Here is a 23,623-nt window from a genome sequence, read left to right as displayed (position 1 = left end):
CCCTGTTAGAAGTCACTGTCTTGTCCAATTAGGAGCAGCCTTATTACTGGCCAAATTGTGGGTGGCCTCTTTAATGTGGTGGGGCCATAGTTGGAGGGGGTAGGGCTATCCTTCAGCTGACGTATTAATGTTGACATCCTCCCAGAGTTGGCAGAGAAACGGGGATGAAGACTGTAAATTTAATTGACTGTCAGGATGTCCTTGAAGCTTCCCACTGCAAAAGCATGGCGAAAAAGTGAAAGAAGAAGAAAAGGAGAATAGATGCTGCTGACTGTGTGGTGTCGCATTAACACAAGGAAATAAAGAAGGGTGTCTAAGGAACCCCCCTCTATATACCCCACAGGCTTTTTGTTTTTCTTTTAGAAGATGTGTTACAAAAAATTAGAAATCAGGTGGAAGCAGTGAGAGGTTTCTCTTCTTGCAAATGTGACTTCGCTCCAAATTTAGTGGGATACAGGTGCGTCTAATTAAATTTGAATAATGTTGAAAGGTTAATCTATTTTTGTAATTCAATTCAAAAAGTGTTCATTAAACTGAGTGAAATAGTTCAAGGGTTTATTCCTTTTAAGGTGGGTGATTATGGGAAAAAAACAAATGAAATGGCAAAATTCAGTTTTTCAGGAATATCAAAGACTACATAAAACCAATCAAAAATCATTTTTAAAACACAAATGATAAAGACATGTCAGACATAGATGCTGCTGACTGTACTTTACGGTTGAGGTGATAAGTCTGTATGAAAGCTGAGGTATTGGTACTTTTTCCAGTGATTTTAATATTCCTCTGAGCACATTTTTTTCCACTCAATTTTCCATAAATAAAAATAGAATTATGTGTACAACCTAATCCTTTATCTGTGACTATTTTTTGGTTTTCCTTTGTAAAGGGTTTCAGTGATGCACTGAACTGTCATGTAACATAACATGACATTTGTTTTCATTCAGAAAATGTTTTCCTGGTTTTATGAAATCTTATAATTTTTTGAGAACATTAGCTAAGAGTCATTATCCAAAATGAGCAGAAATAATATTTTTTAAAAAACTATCATTAATGAATCTGAATAAAACATGACTTTTAATTTTCGAAAATAATTCCTAAAATAATTATATTTAAATTTATTGAGACGAAGCTGCAACATGTGCATGAGTGAGAGAATCATTTTAAGTAAAATTTTATTATCGACTGTCAGAAAAGGTAAGCATCATTTGTCAGGGAGCTCATCACTGTCTGATGGAAAAACAGGCACTAATGAGTGTACAGCAGAAGAGACGAGGTGGGCTAAATTTGTCTCAATCAATGTCACTGAGTATCATTATGAAGCTACGTTTGCTACAAGCGTGCACAGGAGGGACATGTGTTAGCGGTTATGTTAAGGCCTGACATTTAGAGAGTGTGAAACTGGAATGCTTATTGCAGCTTCAGTTGCTGAGGCAACCAATCAGTGCAGAGAAAATTTCAAAAGGTTGCTTTCGAATGATGTAGGTGTGCAGATGCTACAGTGAATGGTGGAGTTTATTTGTTTTTGGAGAAAATAAATAAACTCATAAACTAATAAAGGTTTATGAGTTTAAACCTTTAAAGGTTTAAACTTTAAAGGTTTTAAAGTTTAAATCTTTAAAAAGAGGTTTAAACTCATAAGAAAAACCCATAAATATGTAATATATCTCCCCCATTAACACCTTCTTTAACCTTTCAAAAGCTGTTCTTTTTTGGCCATTTTTGTGGTCTTTGAAGGGTCAAAATGTCATGCGGTGCGACTGTCCAAACTCAATTACTGTTGCAAAAATGTATTTAAAATTACATTAAATCTGTTCAAATATATTTTATTTCCTGTTTGGCATGAATTTCAAAGTCTTTTCTTCATCCTGTACAAATTTTCAAAGCATTTTTAGTTATGATTCCATTACAACATTTAAACAAACTTTGTCCGAAAATGTCATTTAACAAAATATCATGTGGTGCGACCAACAAAAAACTATTAATATTTAAATATACCTGCTATTTTCTGTTTTGATTATAAATGTTATATTTGCCTTGTGTTTGAAGCTAGGTTGTTTTTTTAAGGAGGCAAATTATTTGCCTGTTGATAATGACCAAACATGAAAATATCATTTGGTGCGACCAAATACCATGTGGTGCGACCGTTGTAATGATACATTTATGTGTTTGAATAGGAGTTTCTGTGCTTTTATTTTTGATTTCAAGACTCAAATGCAAAAGCAATACTTTGTATTATTATTTCCAGAATAGGTTTTTGTGCAGTTTTATTATTGTTTTGCATTGTATTGTATGATAAAAATATAATGGAACATTTAACATTACGGGAATAGTTATAGCATATATTTTGTCATTTATTACTTGTATCTATTTTACTAGATCCCACTGTCATCAAACTGAGCTATAATGAAGTACCATATGTCACCCCGGTACTTCAAGATGTGAGAGAAGAAGTCCAAGTCGGCACCATGCGACAGTCTGATGACAAGAACTTGGTCACATGCTCATCAGAACCTGAACCAGCAAAACCTCATAGAGTTCCAAGTTGAACAGCCAAGACTGGGCAAAGTTCATAAATGCCTGGTTCTAAAAATTGCTTGAAAATAAGCATTTTCCTTTGTTCACTTGGGCATTAAAGTACCCAGGAGTAGTGGTGTGCTGATCAATCGGCCACCGATCGTCTCACCGGTCCGATTGATCTGGCAAAATGGTTCCATTTTGCCCGATCAAGTGGTGTCATTTATACCTAAAGCCAAAAATTAACAGTCAATCCACGTGATCAGTTTTGGCGATTGGCAGTGATCGGCTCTCATTGATCAGAATCGGCAGGAAAAAACTTAATCGGAGCATCAGGAGTAACATGATGGTTTTTAAGTTCATTACATTTTTCCATTTTGAAACCATTACTTATCATATGGTTCTGTTTAAAATAGTTAAACTGAATTATTATATTTTCATTAATGCACTTACATTTGGGACATTGAACATTTCTTTTTTCAGTTTCTTTAAATAAAATTAGGAAATTAAAGCAAACTCCTGTACATTCTAATTTTATGAGGGATATGTTTGAAATGTTTACTAAAAAGTTGATTACTGCATTAATTTTTAGGCAAATTAAATTGGTGTGTTCTATTTGTGTTGTTATTTTTGTAATGTACTGTAACTGAATGCAATTCTATTTTCATGTATTAAAAGGATTTTGACTTGTTTCCTGGCCTACATTTATTGTATAAATCATGTGGTGCGACCGATTAAAAAAGTACATTTATTGAAATCAAAATAGAATATTCAGTTTCTGGAGCATAAATATTAACCACTAATACAGTGTTCTTAAGTGACTGGTATTAATTTATTATTTTAACACATTTTGATAAAATGGTGAAGAAAAATAGCGGTCAAATCAGTTATAAGTGGAATTTCACAGGTTTTTTGGGGGAAAAACTGTCATAATTGCCAGAAAAATAAAAAGAAATTTTAAAAATTTGTACCTAAACACCTTAAATAAATGGAAACTTATAAAACAAATGTTTAGTACATCATGGAAAATACCTTATTTTTAGATAAATCACGGTCGCACCAAATGACATTTTTTAGGACCACAGCCAAATCATATTGATAAAAAACCCTTGAAAAGGTCTAATTTGAATGTGAAATTATGATTTCTGAATGCACAACATTTCAAATGTTCCAGTAATTGCAATGGATATAAATATTTTTGACATTTTTAATTTAGCTTGGTGGAAATCCTTATACGTCAATGTGCAGCTCTCCAAAAGGTAAGGTTAAAGTTCTGAAAATTAAACAAGCAGTTAAACATCGACTGTTCACATGATTACCTACATTTCTGTCTTATATCACAGGAAAAATACTAATGTGAGTCACAAAAAGATGTTTCAATTCTTTCAGTGACCCAAAATGATTTTCTTTTCCATAGTGTGATAGCTGCTTTATTTCCCTTGGCGGTTAATTAGGAAAACATGTAATTGCAAGAATATCGGGCAGGTTTGACCCATATTTTCTTACTTTTCCTCCTTTTCTGTCATTGGAGCACCCCCACCCCATCACTCTCCAACTGCTTTAAAATCTCTTTTTTTAAATGCTATATCAAATATGTTCAGAGCAGTTCTGACTGGAAATAACGGCCAAGCATGGGATGTTGCAAAAACTAGCAATTCGATATGTTGTGCAGCTCTAATAGTATGGCTTATGGAGATAATCACAAAAAAGCTCAAATAACATAACACTTTATGAAAGCATCTGCATTGTTTTCTTACTTTGCATTGCATCCAATTTCTATTGATCCTGTTCTGTGTTTGGGCTGGCTGATCTCAAAAATAAGATGGATTATAACCTGTGATCAAAAAAAAATTATTCTGGGTAACCTGCAATAAAATATGAAAAAATCAAATCCCCTTATAGCAGACCATGAGCAATTTTTTATCATTTTACTTCAGCGATATTTTCTACTGCAAAACTACACAATAGCAAAGGAACAAAGTAACAAGAACCTTGCTGAGATAAAATAAATAAATAATTGTAGACAAATCATTAAAGTTTGAAAAAAGTAAAAATTCTGAGATGTATTTTGAACATATTCTGCAACAACAATAATGTACTATGGAGTTAAGGTCCTAGCATGTCTACTGATTTTTCTGCTATCCAAGCTCACACCTTATTGTTTCTTCCTAATCTATGTACATTTTATAGCCAGATACTTAACCATTGCAGTCCTTAATTCATAATTTTTACTTGGTAAGGTATTTTTGAAAACCTATTTGGAAAATTGTTACATGATTACACCTCATAATGTAGCGTTTCTATGCAATTTCCTGAATATTTAATATTGGACACTTAATATTCTGTTTAGCATTGATACCTCTTGTGCCAGTTGCCTCACAAGAATAACAATGAGTTTTAGATCCCTGATCACAATGAAATGCAGCAATCTTCAGATGCTACATATTTGAATGAGAAAATATTTCTTCCATCACCATCAGATTTTAGAAAATTTTGATATGAAATATTTAAAGGCGCAAACACTTTGTGTGTGGTCAGTAGGAAACATCCCATGGCAGATAGGTTATAAAAAGTATCACCGTTGATCATACATTCAACATTTGTTTCTCATGAGATTTTCCAAAATTGTGTGACTTTTCCTTCTCTGCCTTCACAGTTCTGCCACAAATATTGGACTAAACAATACCTGCATAGAACTGGAGAATACTGCAAAGAATGAGACCATCAATCATCAGCGCCTACAATCATAAGAACCAAAGAAACCAAAATGTGACACAGCTTATGGACGCCACCCCAGCATAAAAACAACAGCACAGAATAACTATCTACAACAGCACAAGTATCCAAGGGAGGGGTTGCTATGGAGGTGATGTGCTGAATTAGCTAAAAATATCCATAATTATTCGGTTTGCCCAACCATTTAGACCATTCCAGCCCTCTAGCAATTCAGAGGACTAATGGATACATTCTACATATGAATTCAGAGGATTAGTATGACAGATATGCATTGTATGTTTCTGCACTGTTCCACTCTCTGAGACCAAAAGCAGACAAAGCATTAATCAAATGTGAGTGTTTTCGATGTAATAATCCACTTATTATTTGTTGTGTGCATGCAGCACTGAGAGAGGGCTTCCAGGGATTGTGCATGCCAGCAGAAAAGAAAAGCCACTCAAACCCTGGATTTGCAGTCCCCCAAGGACGTCAATCAAGTCATTTAATTTTCCTTAAAAGGTGCAAATGAAAACGCTCCATGTTGAGAATTTTGAATTCTTTTCGATTTTTAATTATTTTCCACTTCAATATTTTATCTCGAATTTAATTTATCACAAGAGTTTGGCCTTGGAACAGAAAATTAACAATGTAAATGAGCAACATCCACCAAAATGACTTAAATATTCAATCAATCACATGCAGATGCAGTGCTTTGGAGAAGTGTCTGGGTGAAAATTCATCCACTGTGATATAAAAGGTTCCTTCTCCATAATTGTAAACACTCTATGGAAGATCTTGGAAGCCCCAGGGTGGGACAACCAGAAATCTTTCAATTGGAAAATGTGTTTTCACAAAATGGAGATTTTGCAAATCTCCATTTTAATATTTCATTTCTCTTCTTCTTTCTTTGTCATTTTGATTATTATCTTGTCTTTTGATTAGTGCTGGTCATTTTTACCCCTTCAAAATGCATTTTTGACTGTTTTGTGCCCAGTTTTTGCATCAATACCCACTAGGGATAAGTTTCATACCTACCCTGACAACCAACAATTTAAACTAATTTTCAAAGTCTCATTTAAGAAAATATGGATGTATGGTAGGATGTTACTCATGGTTACTTTGGTTTGATAAAGTCTCCTAGTCATTTGCATGGAACAAGAGGCAGGGGGGCCAAACAGATTCAAACAAAAATAAATAGGAAGTGTGTAAAAAACCGTTGTCAGATATTATGCAATCTATCAATAAAAAAGGGTAGTAGAAAGCAATAAAACAGCAACATTTATGTTGAAAACAATGACAAATTAGCAAGGGGACAAAGAAACATTTTCTCAGACAAAGAAACCCTAAATCATAAAAAAGCAAGCTTTGAAGATGGACCTGCTCATTCTGGATATGCTCTCCCTTTCTGCTCCAGAAAAGTAAAAATAAACCAGTCTCAATACACCTTTCATTGCCCAAAACCCATTTCAAACAACAACTCCCTAACTTGCAACCAGCATGGCTTCTAATAAAGCTGTACAATCTAAAAAGGGAAGGAACAAAGGATGGGGGTCTGGCTCAAATGGGGTGTTCATTTATCAGTGGACACGATTCAAATCCTTGCTCCAGGCAATGGCTCGTGAAGCTTCGCAAGAGATAGCCCATCGGGGCTTCTGCTGGGAAAGCAAAAAAAAAAAAATCCTTTGATGAGCCTCGGGCCATTCCTGCACCTGTGCCTAATATGCATGGGCAAAAAACCCAGACGCAAGCAGTCACTGGATGGAAGAAGAAAATAAATAAATAATAAAAAAAAAGATTTCCTTTGTGTTTGCAAATGTGGATGTTCCTCTGCTTTTCATCTATCTCACTTAAAGTAATAATTCCAGCATCTGGAGAGAAGAGGGATGCAGTAATATAAACCTACTCTCAGACTTTAATGCTTACAGGCACAACAACTGCAACTTAAGTTGAAATTTAGTAGAAAATGTAACTTACTTGATTAAATCTTAGCAAAATAACCCGTACATATGATGCAAAATTGTTGGATATTGAAAGCAGGCATGTACTTCTTTGTTTTAAAAAATGAAGTCATAAAAAGGAGCTGCAACTTACCAGAACCTCTCTTTGACACAACTTTCAGGCAATGGACCACAAGCGCATGAAGCAGGATCAGAAGAGGGATGGAAGCTTTCATTTTTTAACAGTCCTAAAGGGAAACAGAGGTGAGAGTTATCATTCCACACGGACACCGGGTAAACATAAAAAGATGAGAAAGAGTTCTGACAGCTTAATCAAAGCTACACACCCAGAACCCACAAAAATCTCGAGGTCGGCCAGAGAAAGGAAAGGAGGAAAAAAGCTCAGGCATCTTTATGTACAAATTTTATCTAACTACCTTTATTTTATTTTAATGCGAGCAGAGACTTACTGTCTGCTCACAAACAGGCCAAGACCGACGATGACACAGGCATCAAGAACAATCTGTCTCAAGGCAAACCTGGCTTTGCTGTTTGGAACAACTAACAACTCCACTCTGAACCGACATGACACAATCAGGTGTTGCTAAAATCAAGGTATCTTTTTATTGTTGTTACTGTTAGGGAAAACAGGCACTGAGAATGTCTCAGTGAACTCAGTGCCTGCTGTGATGGTAACTGTGATAATAAACGGCAAAACTTTGTTCTAGATACAAGCCAAGTTAATGAGAAAAGTAATAATAAAAGTCACTATCATTTAAAAACTTGTAGAGGCCACAACTAACTGTGCTATTTCAACAGATGAGGGGAACTGCTGGGACACAAGTACCAATCAACAAGTTTTACATCAAATTGTACTCAGATTACGCAGACAAATAACGTGTTGTTAAACTTGCAACTTCCAACATGGATTAGTTAATGTATTATGGCAGGACAACCTGTTCTCTTTGAGAACAAAGATAAGGCAAATGTTTAGAAATGTTTAGAGGCAACGATTTAAACTGTCAAACCTAAAAACATTGAACCAGGTGGTGCAAGCAATTCACACATTAGTCCTCAATCTAACCCAAAAAAACAACTTCTCCTAAAAGAGCCTGCGCTTTGGGTTCTCACAACATGGCATTTGTTGCTTAAGCACATAAACAACAGCCTGCTCTTCACATGTAACATCCCTCTTCATAAAATTTTCTACAACTTATTATACTCTTGAGGGTTGGGGAAAATCTTTGACCATTTTTGTTTTCATTAATTTCAAGTTTTTGTCCAGTTTTGACTCTGAGCAGTTCGATGCATGATTTAGGTCAAGCGAAATATAGTAATTTCTCCAGACATATGGAACAGAACCAGGTAGCTGGTTATTTCTGTGTGCATGCTTTCAAAAACATAAAAGGAAAGAAAGAACCAAAGTGTTGATCACACACTATACAAGTATTTTTAGCTGCTTTGAGGATGGACCTGAAGGGCACTGTGTCTAATGAAAACACAAGAGTAATCTCCAGAAGCTCTGCTGCAGCTGCAACATGCATGCGCCAGGTGTTTGGTTAATCGCTTGTTACTATATATGTAGAGAAAAAAAAATGAGGAAAAAGATAAAAACAACTTTTATCTAACTGTAAATGTTTCCCAGAGGCAACAGAGTTGTCAGTTTCTCTTCATGACACACCAATTGACTGTATAGCTCTTGTTTGGCTCCTTGTTGAAGAACTAGGGACGTGTTGAGCACATCGGGTTGTCCATGTAATCTACAAGGACACTTCCACTGGCATTTCAGGCATCACAAAGGTACTCCACATAGATTTCACAATGCTGCATCAGAAAACAGCCCTTGAGAAACTGAGTTATGTGAAAGTGGCCAGCTGCCAAAGATTGCGACATTGGCAGTTTCTCCTCCTCAAAGCCCCACTGTCATCAGTTCTTGCATCATACCACACATACATTCTCACAAATGCAGTCACTGTGACACAAAAATCCTAACTTTATTATTATTCCATTTTGAAAGCAACATTGGTTGATTTCAAACAGATGGCAGATGGCATCTCTTCTGCTCTGGTTTGTGTCTTGTGTTATAAGGCAGTGGTCTCCGAAATTTGTATTACCGCGGACCGGTCAAGACTTGGAAATTTTGCTGCGGCCCAGGGTGGGGAGGGGAGGATGGACAGTCAGATAAGGCTTCTGCATGTTGGTGATCCCGCTAAATTCTGAATATACCCAATTTGGGTTGTCTTGGCCTTTTTATCGCAGCCTGTGGAGTTTTCCCTGACTGGGAACGAGAACATGACCTGCTGAATGTGACAAGTAGCCAATCAGAAAGCGCGGTGACGTAAAAACAGAGGGGAATCCCAAACAGCTGACATATCGCGCAACTGTGAGTACGGTGGATATTGGAGATGATATGTGGAAATGTTTATTATTATATGTAAAAGTCATTATTATACATTTATGTTTATTCAGTTAAAAATGTTAACTATGAAAAAACAGTCACCTAAAAATCATAGTGCAGCAAATAGAGCAGCTGCTCCCGCCGTCTTTTATCCACCGCCTTTTCTTTTTGTTACGTCTTTTATCTCTTAAAATGACTCCACAAACTATCACTATTGCTTCTAAATAGTCATCCGTGTTTGGTTATTCTAAATTCCCATATGTTATGTTGAAATTTTGTGGATTTTCTTCTGGAATCGCGATGTTCGTGACTGGAATCGGTTCGTGTTGGTCCTGCTTGGACACACGAACCGATCGAACCTGTTGTACTTTTATCAGCTCTGTGGTCACAGAGGTTTGGAGAATCGGCCGATAATTCTTAAATCTTGCCATCTAAACCAGACTTAAGACTCACAAGCTCTACTCATCTCCTCTCAACCACTGCCCAAACGCTCTCTGTCTCTGGTCGCTATGGTAACGTTTACATATATCTTCAAAATAAGATACAGAAGCGCCACAAAAACGAACATTTTACTCTCATGAAAATTTTAATTCACGATAATGACTAACGGAAGCCCTGAGCTTGTTTCTCTGCAACGAGACGGTCCTACCTAGGAGTGATGGGAGACAATGACACCGGAAGTGTTGCTTATATCCGCAGCCTGCTTGGTCTCTACGTGGCGAAGCAGCTTGAAGCTTCATTGCCTCATGAGCAGCCGGTCGGCGCATGTTCTTCAGAGCGGGCTTGTAATGTGGGACTCACCTACCGGTCCGGGATAAATCCATTCCCTGTCTCTTCTCTAAGCCTTTTCCCCTTTGCAAAGAAACCTTCCAAAGACATCTGATCTGTTTCTTACTCATTTTTCTGCTTGTGGGTTCAGCATTGGAGCGCAAGACGTAACCGAGAGAATCCGGTTAAATGATTTTCAAAATAAAAGATCCTCAAGACTCAAATAATACATAAAACGGAAATATTTAATAATTTCTTGCGCGGCCCGGTACCAATTGGTCCACGGACCGGCACCGGTCCCCTGACTGGGGCTTGGGGACCACTGTTATAAGGGATAAAAATTAAAGCACATAAAAAAGTTTGTTTTTTTCCTTATCGAAACAATTGACGACAAGGCACTGGAGTATTAGATCTTAAAAATAAAGAGTGTTTATAATAGCTTGTCATGTCAGCCAACTCAATGGTCCATCTTCAAAGATGGACCTGTCACCTGCCTCTCATTCTTTGATTGTTTTTATATATTTTTTAAAGCATCCACCTTCTCCTGTTTCCAGACAGTTTTTCCTCCAAGGCGGATTCATCCAAAATTCAATTACCTTTGAGGACGACGCTGTAAGAGAAATGGGGCACTCTCTCAGCCCCCTGACGGCAAGGAGTTAGCCCTGGAAATGCATCCCGTCTTCACTCTCAAACATTTCCACCACTCCACCACTGAGGCTCTATTTACTGCATCCTGAAAAATGGATATTGAGATTCTTTTTTTTTACAGATCTTATTTCAGATCTCTCCTACTCACTTTCTTTTAATCTGCGTACCCTGAAGAGCCCCATGCTCAGTGTGAAGCAGCAGCGAATCAGCGCATCTTCTGTTAACTAGATATCAAAAATAAAGTATAAACTGGCAGAAGGAAATAATAAGAGATTATTTTTGTATAAGCTCTTTCTGGTGGCTTGAAAAACTGCAGTGCAAATGCTGCCTCCACAAACCTGCATTTCAAAAGGAAGAAATTACATAATTATCTATTTGTAATGGTAATAATGCACATAATGCCAACACTAGAGTGCAAAAGAACTGAGCTAAAAGGCCTGGCTATTTATTTTTTGTATATGCCTGTCAGTACAGGAGTATATGAATCCAGCAGAACTGTCCACCTTCTGTAGCTGTACTCAAAAACCTTTCAAATGTCCTGCTTTGTGACAAACATTGAAATTATGACTTAATGAGAGCAAAGTTATTCACAAATCATCTTTGTCCTTCAGGCGTAGCTTGCCAAGGTAAAGACAATACGCAGGTCTGAGCAKKAAACTAATTAGTGTGAATGTTGTCCGTTTTACTTAAAACCTCTTTCAAATATTTAGGTACAGTGGTGAGTATTTAATTATATATCGCATATAAATTCCAGCCATTTTCGACATTAATTTAGGAACTCAAACTCATCAAAATCTAAATTAAGGATCTAAGTCTTAGTCAATAAATGTCCTTTCAAGGTTTATGTAGCATTATGAATTTCCTCTCCTGTCCAAACAGATAACCAACAACAAGATTTTCTTTACACTAAAAAACACAAATACAGTATTTGCTATGTAGCCTCAACTACAACAGCAGTTGTTCAAAAATGCGAGAATTGTTGGAGACGTTATGCATCAACTTGCATGAGGCAAAAGTAATGGTAACTCTACGTAAGTCTCAGTATGAATATACCATCTCTGTCATTACACCCCTCTCCCTCTTCCCTGTGTCACCTTTGTGTCTCCTTCCTCCTACCTTCAGGCAGAAAAATTGATATGTACTCTGCTTGGCGAGTTAACATTTCTATTTGTGAAAAACACTTCTTAAGTCCTCATACCCTTGGCTGACGCACACACACCCACCCACACAAGTCTGTGCTCTCCTCGCTGAATTATTCCATTTTAGATTATCTAATAACCCAGCAACCAGGATGTTCTTGCCCCTTCAAAGAGAAAAATTAGAAAAAAAGAAATAGAATCAGACATATTTTTAATATGCTTAACTCTAAAATTGTCAGAATTTTATTTATTTGAATAATTCTTTTACCTAGAATGTGGACAGGCCTTTCCTTTTGAATGATAAACACTTTACACTACTGAAAAAGACATGACCAACAGCTATGTAGACACATTGAATGTGTGTAATATGAGAGTATGAACAAAACAGCTTTCAAAAATGTCCTCTACAGTAGTTGAGTTTTGCAACTGGCAACTTAACAACATGAAGATAAGGTTAGGTAAGCATCCAACAACAAATTCTCACCACAAATTGTTGCCAGAGCACTATTAGAATGACAAGACCTTGTGATAATTGTGTCAAAAATTGATTAACCCAAATTGTAGTTTTCTTTATTTCCCATCATCATGTTGCTTTCACCATTTTCTGTCAGCTTTAAAATATACATCAAAATGCAGGGAGTGAAAGTCAATGCAAATGGCCAATTAGATAAGCGATATGCAAGGTATGAATGCAGAGAGCCTTAATATTACCAGTTTTCAAAATATTCCATTCTAGCAATACTTTCTGATTCCAATGTTGGACATTTTGATATTGGGTTGTCCACTGTAATACAATGTATTGTGAAGCTCCATATATTTCAATGGCAAATGGACCACCTTACCAAACTGACTGAATGTTGTTTCAAAGTCCAGTTTGTACTGTTTATAAAGCCGAGGACACAATCGAGAAATCCCTAATGCTTAACAATTGTAAGTTAAACCGGGATGCAAGTTTAAAGAGCATAAATAGCCAAAGGAATGGTTAAAAAAATAAAAACTGAGGCTCTTTTCCACAATACAATAATGTGATCGAAAGCAGTGTTTCCCAACCCTGGTCCTCAAGGCACACTTACCTGCATGTGTTAGATGTTCCCCTGCTTCAGCACACATGATTTCAAATGATGGCTGATTAACAGGGTTTTGCTGAATTGCAGTCATCTGAATGGGGTGTGTTGAAGCAGGGGAACATCTAAAACATGCAGGTCAGTGTGCCTTGAGGACCAGGGTTGGAAAACACTGATCAAAAGTAATTTATACTTACTTGATCTGAAGCCAATATTTGTAATTCTTTTGTGGTTGAGTTGCATGCCAACTAAATCTTTTACCCTGCACAGTGATAAGACAAGGATGACATTAGAGGAACGAGGCTCTCTAGATATTACAGGTGAAAGCAAATAAAATCAACACAAGATGAATAAACACAAACGCCTAAGCCTGCCATGAATCAGAAACTGCTGGAAGCTTGATGTCACGGTCCACCAAGAGCGGACTTTACCAAACATGAATTTCAGGCGTGCCATACCAGAAAGAACCTGTTCCACAATAGTCACATTTTTTTTGGAGGTTTTTGTGGCTCTATTGGCATTTACTCTTTAAGTATATTAGCTCTGTACTCACATTGCAGAAACTATATAGCTTAATAGTAAGGATGACAGTGTCAACATGACAATGGTTCCAAACACACACAACCTTCTGTCAACAGGGTAACATTAATAGTCTTCCAGAAACTACAAAAAAAACTATATATAAACAGTTTTGAGTGTGTCAAAGATGGACATCTGCCTGAAAACCAACAGATTTAAATGAGCTCTTCAAATTCAGCTGAAAAGAATGGGCAAATATCCAAAACTATGACAGAAGGTCATCGATGGCAACAAAAGTATCTGGATTCGTGATGGTGGGTGTGTTTTTAGAAAATCCACAACAGTTCAAAACTTTGACATTAATTATAAAAGATGAATGTAATAATGATTTCATTCTGAAATGAATGGTCTGAAGGCATAATTAAGAGCAAAAACTTAAATAAAAATAACATTCAAGTACATAAACTTAACTGAACTGGTAAACTGAGTGGTGTGGCTGACCTCTTTTTCATCTTTTATAATATTTTTTTTTTCTTTTTGCACTGCCAAAAAAAACTAATTCTCAAAAACCAGAAGAGTAGGTTTGATGTGATGGCACTGGAAGGGAAATGTACCATAGCTGCTGCTAAATCAGATTGCAAAATTTCATTCCGCAGCCCTCTGAGGTCCAACATCGACCAGATCCAAACGTAGCAGGTGCATTTCATAGAAATGCTAAATACAATCAAAACTCCTCAAGTTTAGGTGGAGACTTCCAATGGCGGTGATTAAATATTCACAGACTGAAGCGTTTCTTTCTTTATCTCTCCCACACACAACCTCTTACACACATTTTTACTCAGCACCTAAATTTACATCTGTGACATTGAGACTGATCTGCTGCTGAACCGATGAGTCTCCAGCTAGCTCGACGGTATGCTAATGCTATGCAGTAGAGAGCATCAAAGTCTTCAAGAGGCTCTGACTTAAAAAACACTGCATATTTTACAGGATAACAGCAGGACAAGATTTCCTTGGCAACATATTTCAGTTAAAAGAAATACAACAGTCGACATTTATTCAGCTCTGCAGCTACTCTTAAATTAAAGACATTAATTGCTAGCATTAAAACGCCTCATATAAATGCTTTTAAGCCATTAAGTATAAAGACTAAAGACCCACAAAATGAAGCAATACACCCAGGTAAACATCATTTCAGCAGAAAGTTATTTTTCTGCCAAGTAGCAGAATGGTTAGCTGATTAAGGAAGGAAGGATGGAAGAGGATTGTTAGGTTATTAACACATGTTATGAAAAAACACCTACACGCACGCTACTACAATTTTTAAGGCCATGAAATATTTAGCTTGCTGTTTTTTTTAAGTCAAATGGGTCATTTGGAAAAGGAAAACTACAAGGAAAGAGCTAGGGGAACAAATCCAGTAAATACTCTTTAATTTAATTTTATGTAATGCACTTTACAAATTGCCGTTAAATGGTTGATATTGCAAGGAAGGTTCTTGTTATGAGTAAATATAAGTTATTTATGTAGAAGAGGAAGCCCAGAACATACTGCTAGCATTTGTTATATCTCAAAATTATGTATAATTGCAGATCCACAAACCCAGAATGTGAAAGCCGTCTGTCTTCTATGCATATTTTCCCCTTGACAATCCTTCTTACATGTCTGAAACCAACAAACCCTGAAAGTAAAAACAAATTCCAAGAGCTTTGACAAGCTCAAATTGTGCAATGCAAATAAGTTTGCACACAATAACAGACGACCCACACCCCACGCCAGGAAGCAGAGATTCAATATCCGAGGACAAGAAGTGCTGCATCCCCGGGCCCTTCCTGTAAAGTGGCCTATAAATCATGAACCCTGTTGAGAGTCTCTCTCTGTGGGTCTGGTCCAGGACAGGAGGGAAAAAGGCACCCCTGCAGCTCTGATGCAATAAAAGTTTTGTGCAGCATAAATTTATTGCTACCATTCGCCAAGCTGGGGTCTGGATTATTCCATGAGTTGCTGTGTTTTGGTTCTGATATGAAGCCCTAGCCTACCAGTGAATTCAGGGAAACAAAGCTAAAAGAAGAAAAACAAAAATGAGAAGTGTTGCCATCACATTGTGGTGGAAGCAACATACTCTAGAATCCCTTTTAATGTCATTGTGCACGAATAAAGCAAAATTTAAATTTAATGGTGGTGGATGTAGTAGGACAATTGTGCAGAGAAGAGGTTCTAGCCTAAGATTGTGCCAAAGTACCGTATTTTCCGCACTATAAGGTGCACGTAAAAACCTTCAATTTCCTCAAAAGCCGACAGTGCGCCTTATAATCCGGTGCACCTTATATATGGACCAATATTGAGCCACAACAGGTCTAGAAACTACGGTAAGCAGCCGCCGACTTCATTTTCGCCCGTAGAAGAAAAAGCGCGCAGTGCATGCTGGGATAGTTGTCAGAACGCTGGTTTGTAATCTATTAATAAAGTTTGACTGACCTGTCTACCTACCGACCGTCTAGAATCAGGTTGTCTGCAGGTCATTTAGCACCACGTTCTCCACGAACATGCTGTGCGCGAACGGAGAAGGGTGACCACGCCCCGGCCCAGTTGCGGAAGGCTCTCCTCGTCGACCGGAGTCGGACTGTTTTGTTGACATTCCCTTTAGTGCAGCTCCATCTACTGGATGCATAATGTAACTCCAGCCTCTACTGTAGATATATATATATATATATATATATATACATAGATATATATGAAAAAAGTTTTAAAATAGGCCATTCATTGAAGGTGCGCCTTATAGTGCCGAAAATACGGTAGACTCAATCTTCTCCAAAATAACCACTGGAATAAAAAGACTCCAGAGAAGTTGTTTAAGACCAATATTATTCATATCAGATTTAGATTATCATTCAACAAATAAGTTTGTTTCCAATAGGAAATGAAATGTGAATCTCTCAAAAATAATAATGAAACAATGCAGAAGGAGAATCATTGAAAAAAAAAACTCTTGGTGGGCTGTTCCAAAATGTTAATATTACCATCCATCCATTTTCTTACACCCTTGTCCCTTAGTGGGGTCGGGAGGGTTGCTGGTGCCCATCTCCAGCTAACGCTCCGGGCGAGAGGCGGGGTACACCCTGGACAGGTCGCCAGTCTGTCGCAGGGCAACACAATGACAGACAAGACAAACAGCCACACACACACACACACAAACACACACACACTCACGCCTAGGGACAATTTAGACAGACCAATTAACCTGACAGTCATGTTTTTGGACTGTGGGAGGAAACTGGAGTACCCGGAGAAAACCCACGCATTCACAGGGAGAACATGCAAACTCCATGCAGAAAGACCGGGGCCGGGAATCGAACCCAGAACCTTCTTGCTGCAAGGCAACAGCTCTACTAACTGAGCCACTGTGCAGCCTGTTAATATTACTTCTAGTCAAAAAGAAACATGCTAGTAAAAGAAAAAGAAAGAAAAGAAAGATTAAACCTAAATTGTCAGTGGTAGGAATACTTTGTCTTTTACATACCAAATGTCAATTGAATTGATTCTTCATGAGAAAGTCGAATTTCTATGTGAAGGAGAAAAAAATTTAAATTTGACTATATTTTAAAAACAGTTTTTTTTCTTTTGTTGTTGTTGAACGGTAATAATAAGACACCAGAATAAAAACTATTCCACAAATAAACCCAAAGAGAGGTCAATCATCATTGATCATTTATTGAATGTTTATGATTTGTAATTGTTTTTAATTAACTAAATAAAATTTGGGTGGTGGGCCCCAACAAAATATCAAATTGTTTGTTTTTGGAGATAGATTTTTTTCTTATTTTTGTGCAAAGCAGAGATGTATCACCACGTGGTATGAATACCTTTGCAGGACACTCAAGTAGTTTCACTCTTTACCTTTAGAAACTGACGATGCATAAAGCAAAGGCAAGCAAATAAAACCATTTTCATCATCTCTGGTCTTTGTTGTGATCACATTTACGACCTTATCTCAGTCTGAAGGCAGGCTGAAATGTATGTAGAAAATTAGCTGTAAATACTATGTTGCCCCAGGTCTCGTGTGAAGTAGCTAATGACAAATGAAGAACTGCTAATGAAGCGCTCCTTGATTTCACTCACTATTAATCCCTTGATGTAGCTGTTCTATTTAAGCCCCTGCCTGGTTCCAAGAGGAGAATTTGGTGTAGACTCTCTCAGTGTGCATTAATGGAGTATGCAAACAGAGCATGCTCATAGTTCTCACTTGAGTAAATGCTGTATGTAATAGTGTGAGCCTTTTCATTCAGTGAAAACCCAAAAGCCCTTATGGAGGCTATTGTAAATTAATATGTTCAAGGCCATCTTGAATTGTCTGATTAACTCAGGTCAGAATGTGAATACAGATTGATGGCTGTGATTATGTCCTGAAAACAGAAAGTTTCCTCCTCTGCTTTCCTGAATAATGTTGACTGACTTTTTTTTCCCTTCTGAATGGCTTTTTAAAGAAAAAGAAAAAGAAAATATCTCCACACCAACGTATGGAATGTCAGAACCCAGGCTTCATGAATGAGTAAGCACAGATGTGATGGAGAGGGGAGGGGAAATGTGAGGAAAATTTGTTCATCTCGTTTCACCTGGCATGCAATTCCCATCCTCTATCCACTTCTCTGGTGATGCTATCTAAAAACACATCGACTTCATCTTTGTAAGCTGAAAGGGTCTGAGAGGATCACCTCCAGACATGGCACTATGACAACGGTGTTAAAAACAAAGGATGAAGATAACATTTCTGCTCTCCTACAGGGAAGCAATGGTCTCTTCTTTGCACTACAGATTAAAGCAGGGAATAGTTTGATGGCAAACATAAGTTGCCCGCAGCAAGGAAAAATATAAAGTGAGGTTGCCCGCAGATGGCCATTTTAGAGATTTCAACATCAGTACCTTATTGTATCCTCCATTATTTCCCTCTACAACAACTGCCTATAACGTTTGACTTTAAGCACTTACAACTCTGTAGCTGAACTCCAAGTCATTTTATTTTATGATGCAACGAACACAAAAATAAAGCGTACAATGGTATTTTACTTTGATCCACTTTACGCTACGGCCATCCACCGACACTATTCAAATTATACAAAGCACCGATGAGCAACAGAAAGAGACAGCTGAAAATGATGCCATTACTATCACTTTATGAAGTTATTAAGCAGCGCCCGGTTAGAACTGAAATGCCATTACATGCCGAAAGTAAATAAAACTGGCACCACAGCAGCAGATGCTCAGACGTACTCGTTTCCCTACATGGAGGCACTCCCACCGAGGTCTTAAAAAAGGGGAAAAAAGAGTCAGCCTGAAGATGATTTGTAAGGAAGACTATTCTTTGATGCGTCTTTGCTGAATAAGAGCAGTAAAAGAAGCACAGGTAGCTCAACTTACTCAAAGTGTATGGGGGAGGGTCAATTTAAGACCATTTACTTTTCTATACAGCCTGGATTTCCATTTACAGCGGCTTAAGGCCTGACTCAATTCAAGCATTAACTTATGATTGAAATTCATAAAGGAGTTGAGTCATTCAAACACTGGCATCCACCAAGAGAGCAGTAAATATTATGTACCTTTTACAAGATGCAGAAAGTCAGTTTGTGTTGACTAAACTATGCTAACTGATTTTTTTTTACATTTTTTTTTTTAATGGAAATTTCACAAAACAAACATTGACTGAACAAGAACAAATGTAAGAAACTATTTGCAGAGAAAATGCATTTACCCTTAAAGGTAAGAGTGTGAGTGTGTGGATTCAGGATACTGAACTCTTTAAGGCTTGTGCTCTGACCATATAAACTTCATCTAGTTTCTCTTTGCATCCTATGCTAACAACCATGCTCACCACTTGCAGTAGTAACTGTGGTTAAAGTCGCATAGCCAATTTCTTTAAAGCATACAAAGTCCTTCGTAAACATAAAATCCATAAAAGGAAATGATTTTCCTAACTTTACATTTGCTTAGCTCTACAAAAGACAATTAAAGCTTGCAGCTATGAAGCATTATACTCTGCAATATCAATAACCAAATGCACAAAAAAGTTCAAATAAAGCCCAATAATTTCAAATGTTTATTAAAATATTACATTATTCTTTTTACAGAACTAGTACCATGTAAGCTATTGCACCTTTCAGTATAATAACTATGACAGATCAAAATTTTGTAGATGCAGCCCTACAGGTCATACCAATCTAGGTGGTGAGCAATATCGCAGAAATCGACTCCAGTTATTCAATATGATGCTTTTTTGGCCTTCCTACTGCTTCATAAAGTAAGAAAGCCTACAGGCACCTGATAAAAATCAAAGAATCCACTTTATTTCCTGTAATGATTCTTTTGAAGGAGCGAAGCCACATGCAAAGATATATTGTTATTTATCGGCTCTACCACACTTATCAATTCCTGACATGATGGCTGCAACAAAAATAAATGAGTCTGGATCAGATCGATGCCCAATGATTGCGACAGAAAATGGAACAAGGCATGGAGAAAGAGGAATCTCATCTTCAGTGGAATTGGATTTTCAAAAGATTTAACTGAGCACGCCTGTTATGCATGTCGTCCGCAGCTTCTAATGCTCTGATTTCACAACAGCCAATAACTCTGCTCAGCAATGCCAAGCAAGCAGTGAGAGATGCACAGGGTCAATACATGTGGGATACTGGCACACACATCCACATGCTTTCTCTCTCTCTCACACACACACACACACACACMCACGCACACACACACACACACACACACACACACACACACACACACACAGTTGCCTTGTGGGTTTTCCCATTTTCCCCTCGAGTCGTATTAATGTCCTTTAACAGCCATGATTGAGGTAGCCGGATCTCAACTTCCTCTCTGACCATCTTGCTCACAAATCCACACCAATTGCGCCAATCACTCCTCACACTGAGCCAATATTCCACAATGAGACAAGCCTTATTTCCCACCACATTAATGAACTCTTTCATTTGAAAGCCTGTGACTGTCTGGCCCCTTGATTGCAAACCCAAGGCCAATGGGCCTAGGTGACAGCGCCTTGAAAATTAAAAGCATCAATCAAGACGGGGGCAGAACAATTGTGGGATGCTTTTACATTCTTCTGTCCACGAGACAGAACAATGCAAGCTGAATGAGGTCAAAATGCTTATGAATGTTCTTTCTTTAGGGTAGTTTGCAACGTGAAGTTTATATGTCAGTTAAAACTGGGTTTAGATAATGAGACAGCGTACATACATGTCACTTAAGCGCAGGTCGTTAAGTGTTGCATCAGTGGCAGGGAGACTTTTTGGGCATTTCTTTCCCACAAACGTTCCTGCTACAAATTGTCATGTAGCAAACACAAACTTCACTACTTTTTTGAATGTATCAAAACACATTGTATTTAAAGTAAAATGAAACTTATGTTTCTTTTATCCATAAATCAAAATATTATAAGTGTGCATTTCTGTTTGAACCCGGCTATGCCAAAGATTTATAAAACAGACTTTTCTTGCTTTTCCAGATGCCAGTCGTTGGGGTATGAGACTAAAATTCTTTTTACCAATTATTCTTTGCAAAGTAGCTAAAGTCCAAACAGACTGGATTGAACACAACTGGAAACTTCTTTTTCTCAGTCATGCCACATAATACCAATTGGATTTGGGTCTAAACTTTGACGACATGAGCTTAGCATGACTTCTGAAGCTGTTGATCAAAGTAAAGGGGTGGAAACACATGCTATACTTTTCAGAAGCAAAAGTTTTTGAAAACTATTATTTTGTGTTGGCATAGCTCATAATCACCCCAAAAATATGACACTTGAGGGTCATGAATACTTTTGCAAGGCACTGTAGCTCAAATTAATGAGAGGTGACTATAGCTCAGAACTTTACATGGTTTTGTAGTTTAAACTTCATCAGGGGACAGAAGAGGAATTCAGAGGATAAACTTGACCTGTAAGAAAGCAGTGGTGTGGGGGGAAGAGCCAGTGCCAGATGACATAATCTCTGTCTAAATCAATTTCTGTATAAGAGTACTCGACTCAGCTCAATATGTAGCTGCAGGGCTGCTGTTAAGTGGCTGCCGACACAGACCTATTAATTCATGTGATACTGGGCAATGCTGCAGCTAAGCTTCACCCCRGGTTTAGAAATGAAGAAATATGACATAAAAAATACTTAAATTGATTTTAATGCTCTACGTGTCCAAAAGTTCAAGCAGACAACAAGGAGAAAAAAGAAGTTAATGTGAAGTTAAGAGATTTTATTTTAAAATCTCTGCAGAGGTTCTCTGATAAAATGGTGACACTTGCAGCAACTTGCAGGGCTACAGCACCCTCTATAACTCGTTTCTAGTAGATAAGAGAAGGATTTAACTTTGCATCAGTGTCACTTGCTGATTCCCAAATATGTTCAACTGGCAAACGCTAATCTGATTAGAGCCAGAGGTGGAGGGGTGACTCTAGCGTCCATATGGACAATCATAATCCATCATCAGTCCGAGCAGAGGGAGAGGAGAGGGAATGCAATTGAGAAGCAGCGATCACTCTGCAGAAATTATTTAAGCAAACTGAGCTCGGGATCTTCTCGCCTCCTATTTACCCACCACACAATCACGCGCGCTGCTGACGCACAGAAGCCCTTTGCGATTGCACGCAATATCACACAATTAAAACGGAAACAAAATGATGCGTAAAATTGCTCTTACACACATCGATCTGTGCTCAGATTAGTTTTTTCTCTAATGATTTATTTTTTTTTGGTGTGTGCGTACGTGTGCGTGAGTGTGACTTGAGCAGTCCAGCTGCACCGCCGTACTGCAGCCGTTCCAGTCCGCAATGAACGCAAACACAGACACTGAGATTCATGCGTAACTCGGAGATGTGCTCTCCTCAAACGCGCATTTATTAATACTGCCGCATATAAGGAGACCAGGATTCCACTCTAACAAGAACAATCAACTGGTAACTGATGCAGATTTGCAGCATTGGATGGCTAGCGTCAATGCCAAATTAACTGGACACGGCATCTTATTCCTGCACATATCCATAGAGGTTTCAGTACAACTTTGGCAACAGAAAAGAGGAATCATTAATCAAACTTACCCACAAGCAGTTTCCAAAATGATAGAATCCGCTCTGCAGTTAGTTGTAATAACCTCAGACCATCACTGTGTATCAGAATCTCTTCTGCTCCACAAAGTAAACTAGAAGCGGCTGTTCAAGGGGGGAAATATTCCACTTTTCCCAAAAACCGCGGCGTCTTTCCCCAAAATTACATATTGCCAGTCCCCTCTGGCGCAAACTGGAGCGCAAACCCCCCCCTGCAGCCAGTCACTTTCAAACAACAGCAAAGAAGAAAATGGAGCAAATCATGACAGGGGAATTATGAAACTGGTTGCGAAAGAAAAATAAATGAATGCAGAGCAAAAAATAAAAAATAAAAAAATGGAGTGTTGATGTGATTATCCAGTTAAAAGCAGGAGCTTGGACGCTCGCAGCTCCGCGCAGATGAGCTGAGCTTCAAGCGCGACCACAGGAGCGCCAAATTCTGAAGTGAAGGGCATAAAAAAAGAGACAAGACACGGTCTCTCCTCTCCCTCTCCACCAGCGTGCAGCTGGATCTGTACATCAATGTGTCGTAGGTTACACCGATCTGTACCGGATATAAAGCGAGCTCCCATCAAAATAAACCTCCGCTGGCTTGTTAGCATGCGGTTAAATGAAAAATAAATGGATTATAGGTCATGTTTTAATAAAAGAATCAAATAGCCACATTCTTTCACTCCGGTTTTCTGCTTCCAATGTTTACAAAGGTCCCATTTATTCCAAAAATTAGATTATTTTGAAACGACAACATGACAAAGAGCTTTTTTTGTCTTCATCTTGACATTTTGTTTCTGCGTTGCACTGAAATCTTTATT

General features: G+C 37.8%; 1 protein-coding gene across 2 annotated transcripts in view; it reads right to left on the bottom strand.

The window, feature by feature from the left end:
• Positions 1–23,303, bottom strand: part of LOC103475908 (interleukin-1 receptor accessory protein-like 1) — a 203,299-nt gene extending 179,996 nt beyond the window's left edge. For both annotated transcript variants that reach the window (XM_008427884.2, XM_008427891.2), the window contains exons 1-2: positions 22,806–23,303; positions 7,321–7,414 (exon numbers count right to left, since the gene is read on the bottom strand). In XM_008427884.2, coding sequence (XP_008426106.1) covers positions 7,321–7,402 — 82 coding nt within the window. In that variant the 5' untranslated portion in view covers positions 7,403–7,414; positions 22,806–23,303. The remainder of the gene's footprint in view (positions 1–7,320; positions 7,415–22,805) is intronic.
• Between the last annotated feature and the right edge of the window lie 320 nt (positions 23,304–23,623).

This window comes from Poecilia reticulata, linkage group LG2, assembly GCF_000633615.1.
Source record: "Poecilia reticulata strain Guanapo linkage group LG2, Guppy_female_1.0+MT, whole genome shotgun sequence".
NCBI classification, from domain to species: Eukaryota; Metazoa; Chordata; class Actinopteri; order Cyprinodontiformes; family Poeciliidae; genus Poecilia; species Poecilia reticulata.
The sequence above is the reverse complement of the archived record's forward strand: the minus strand, read 5'-3'. Positions and strand labels throughout refer to the sequence as shown.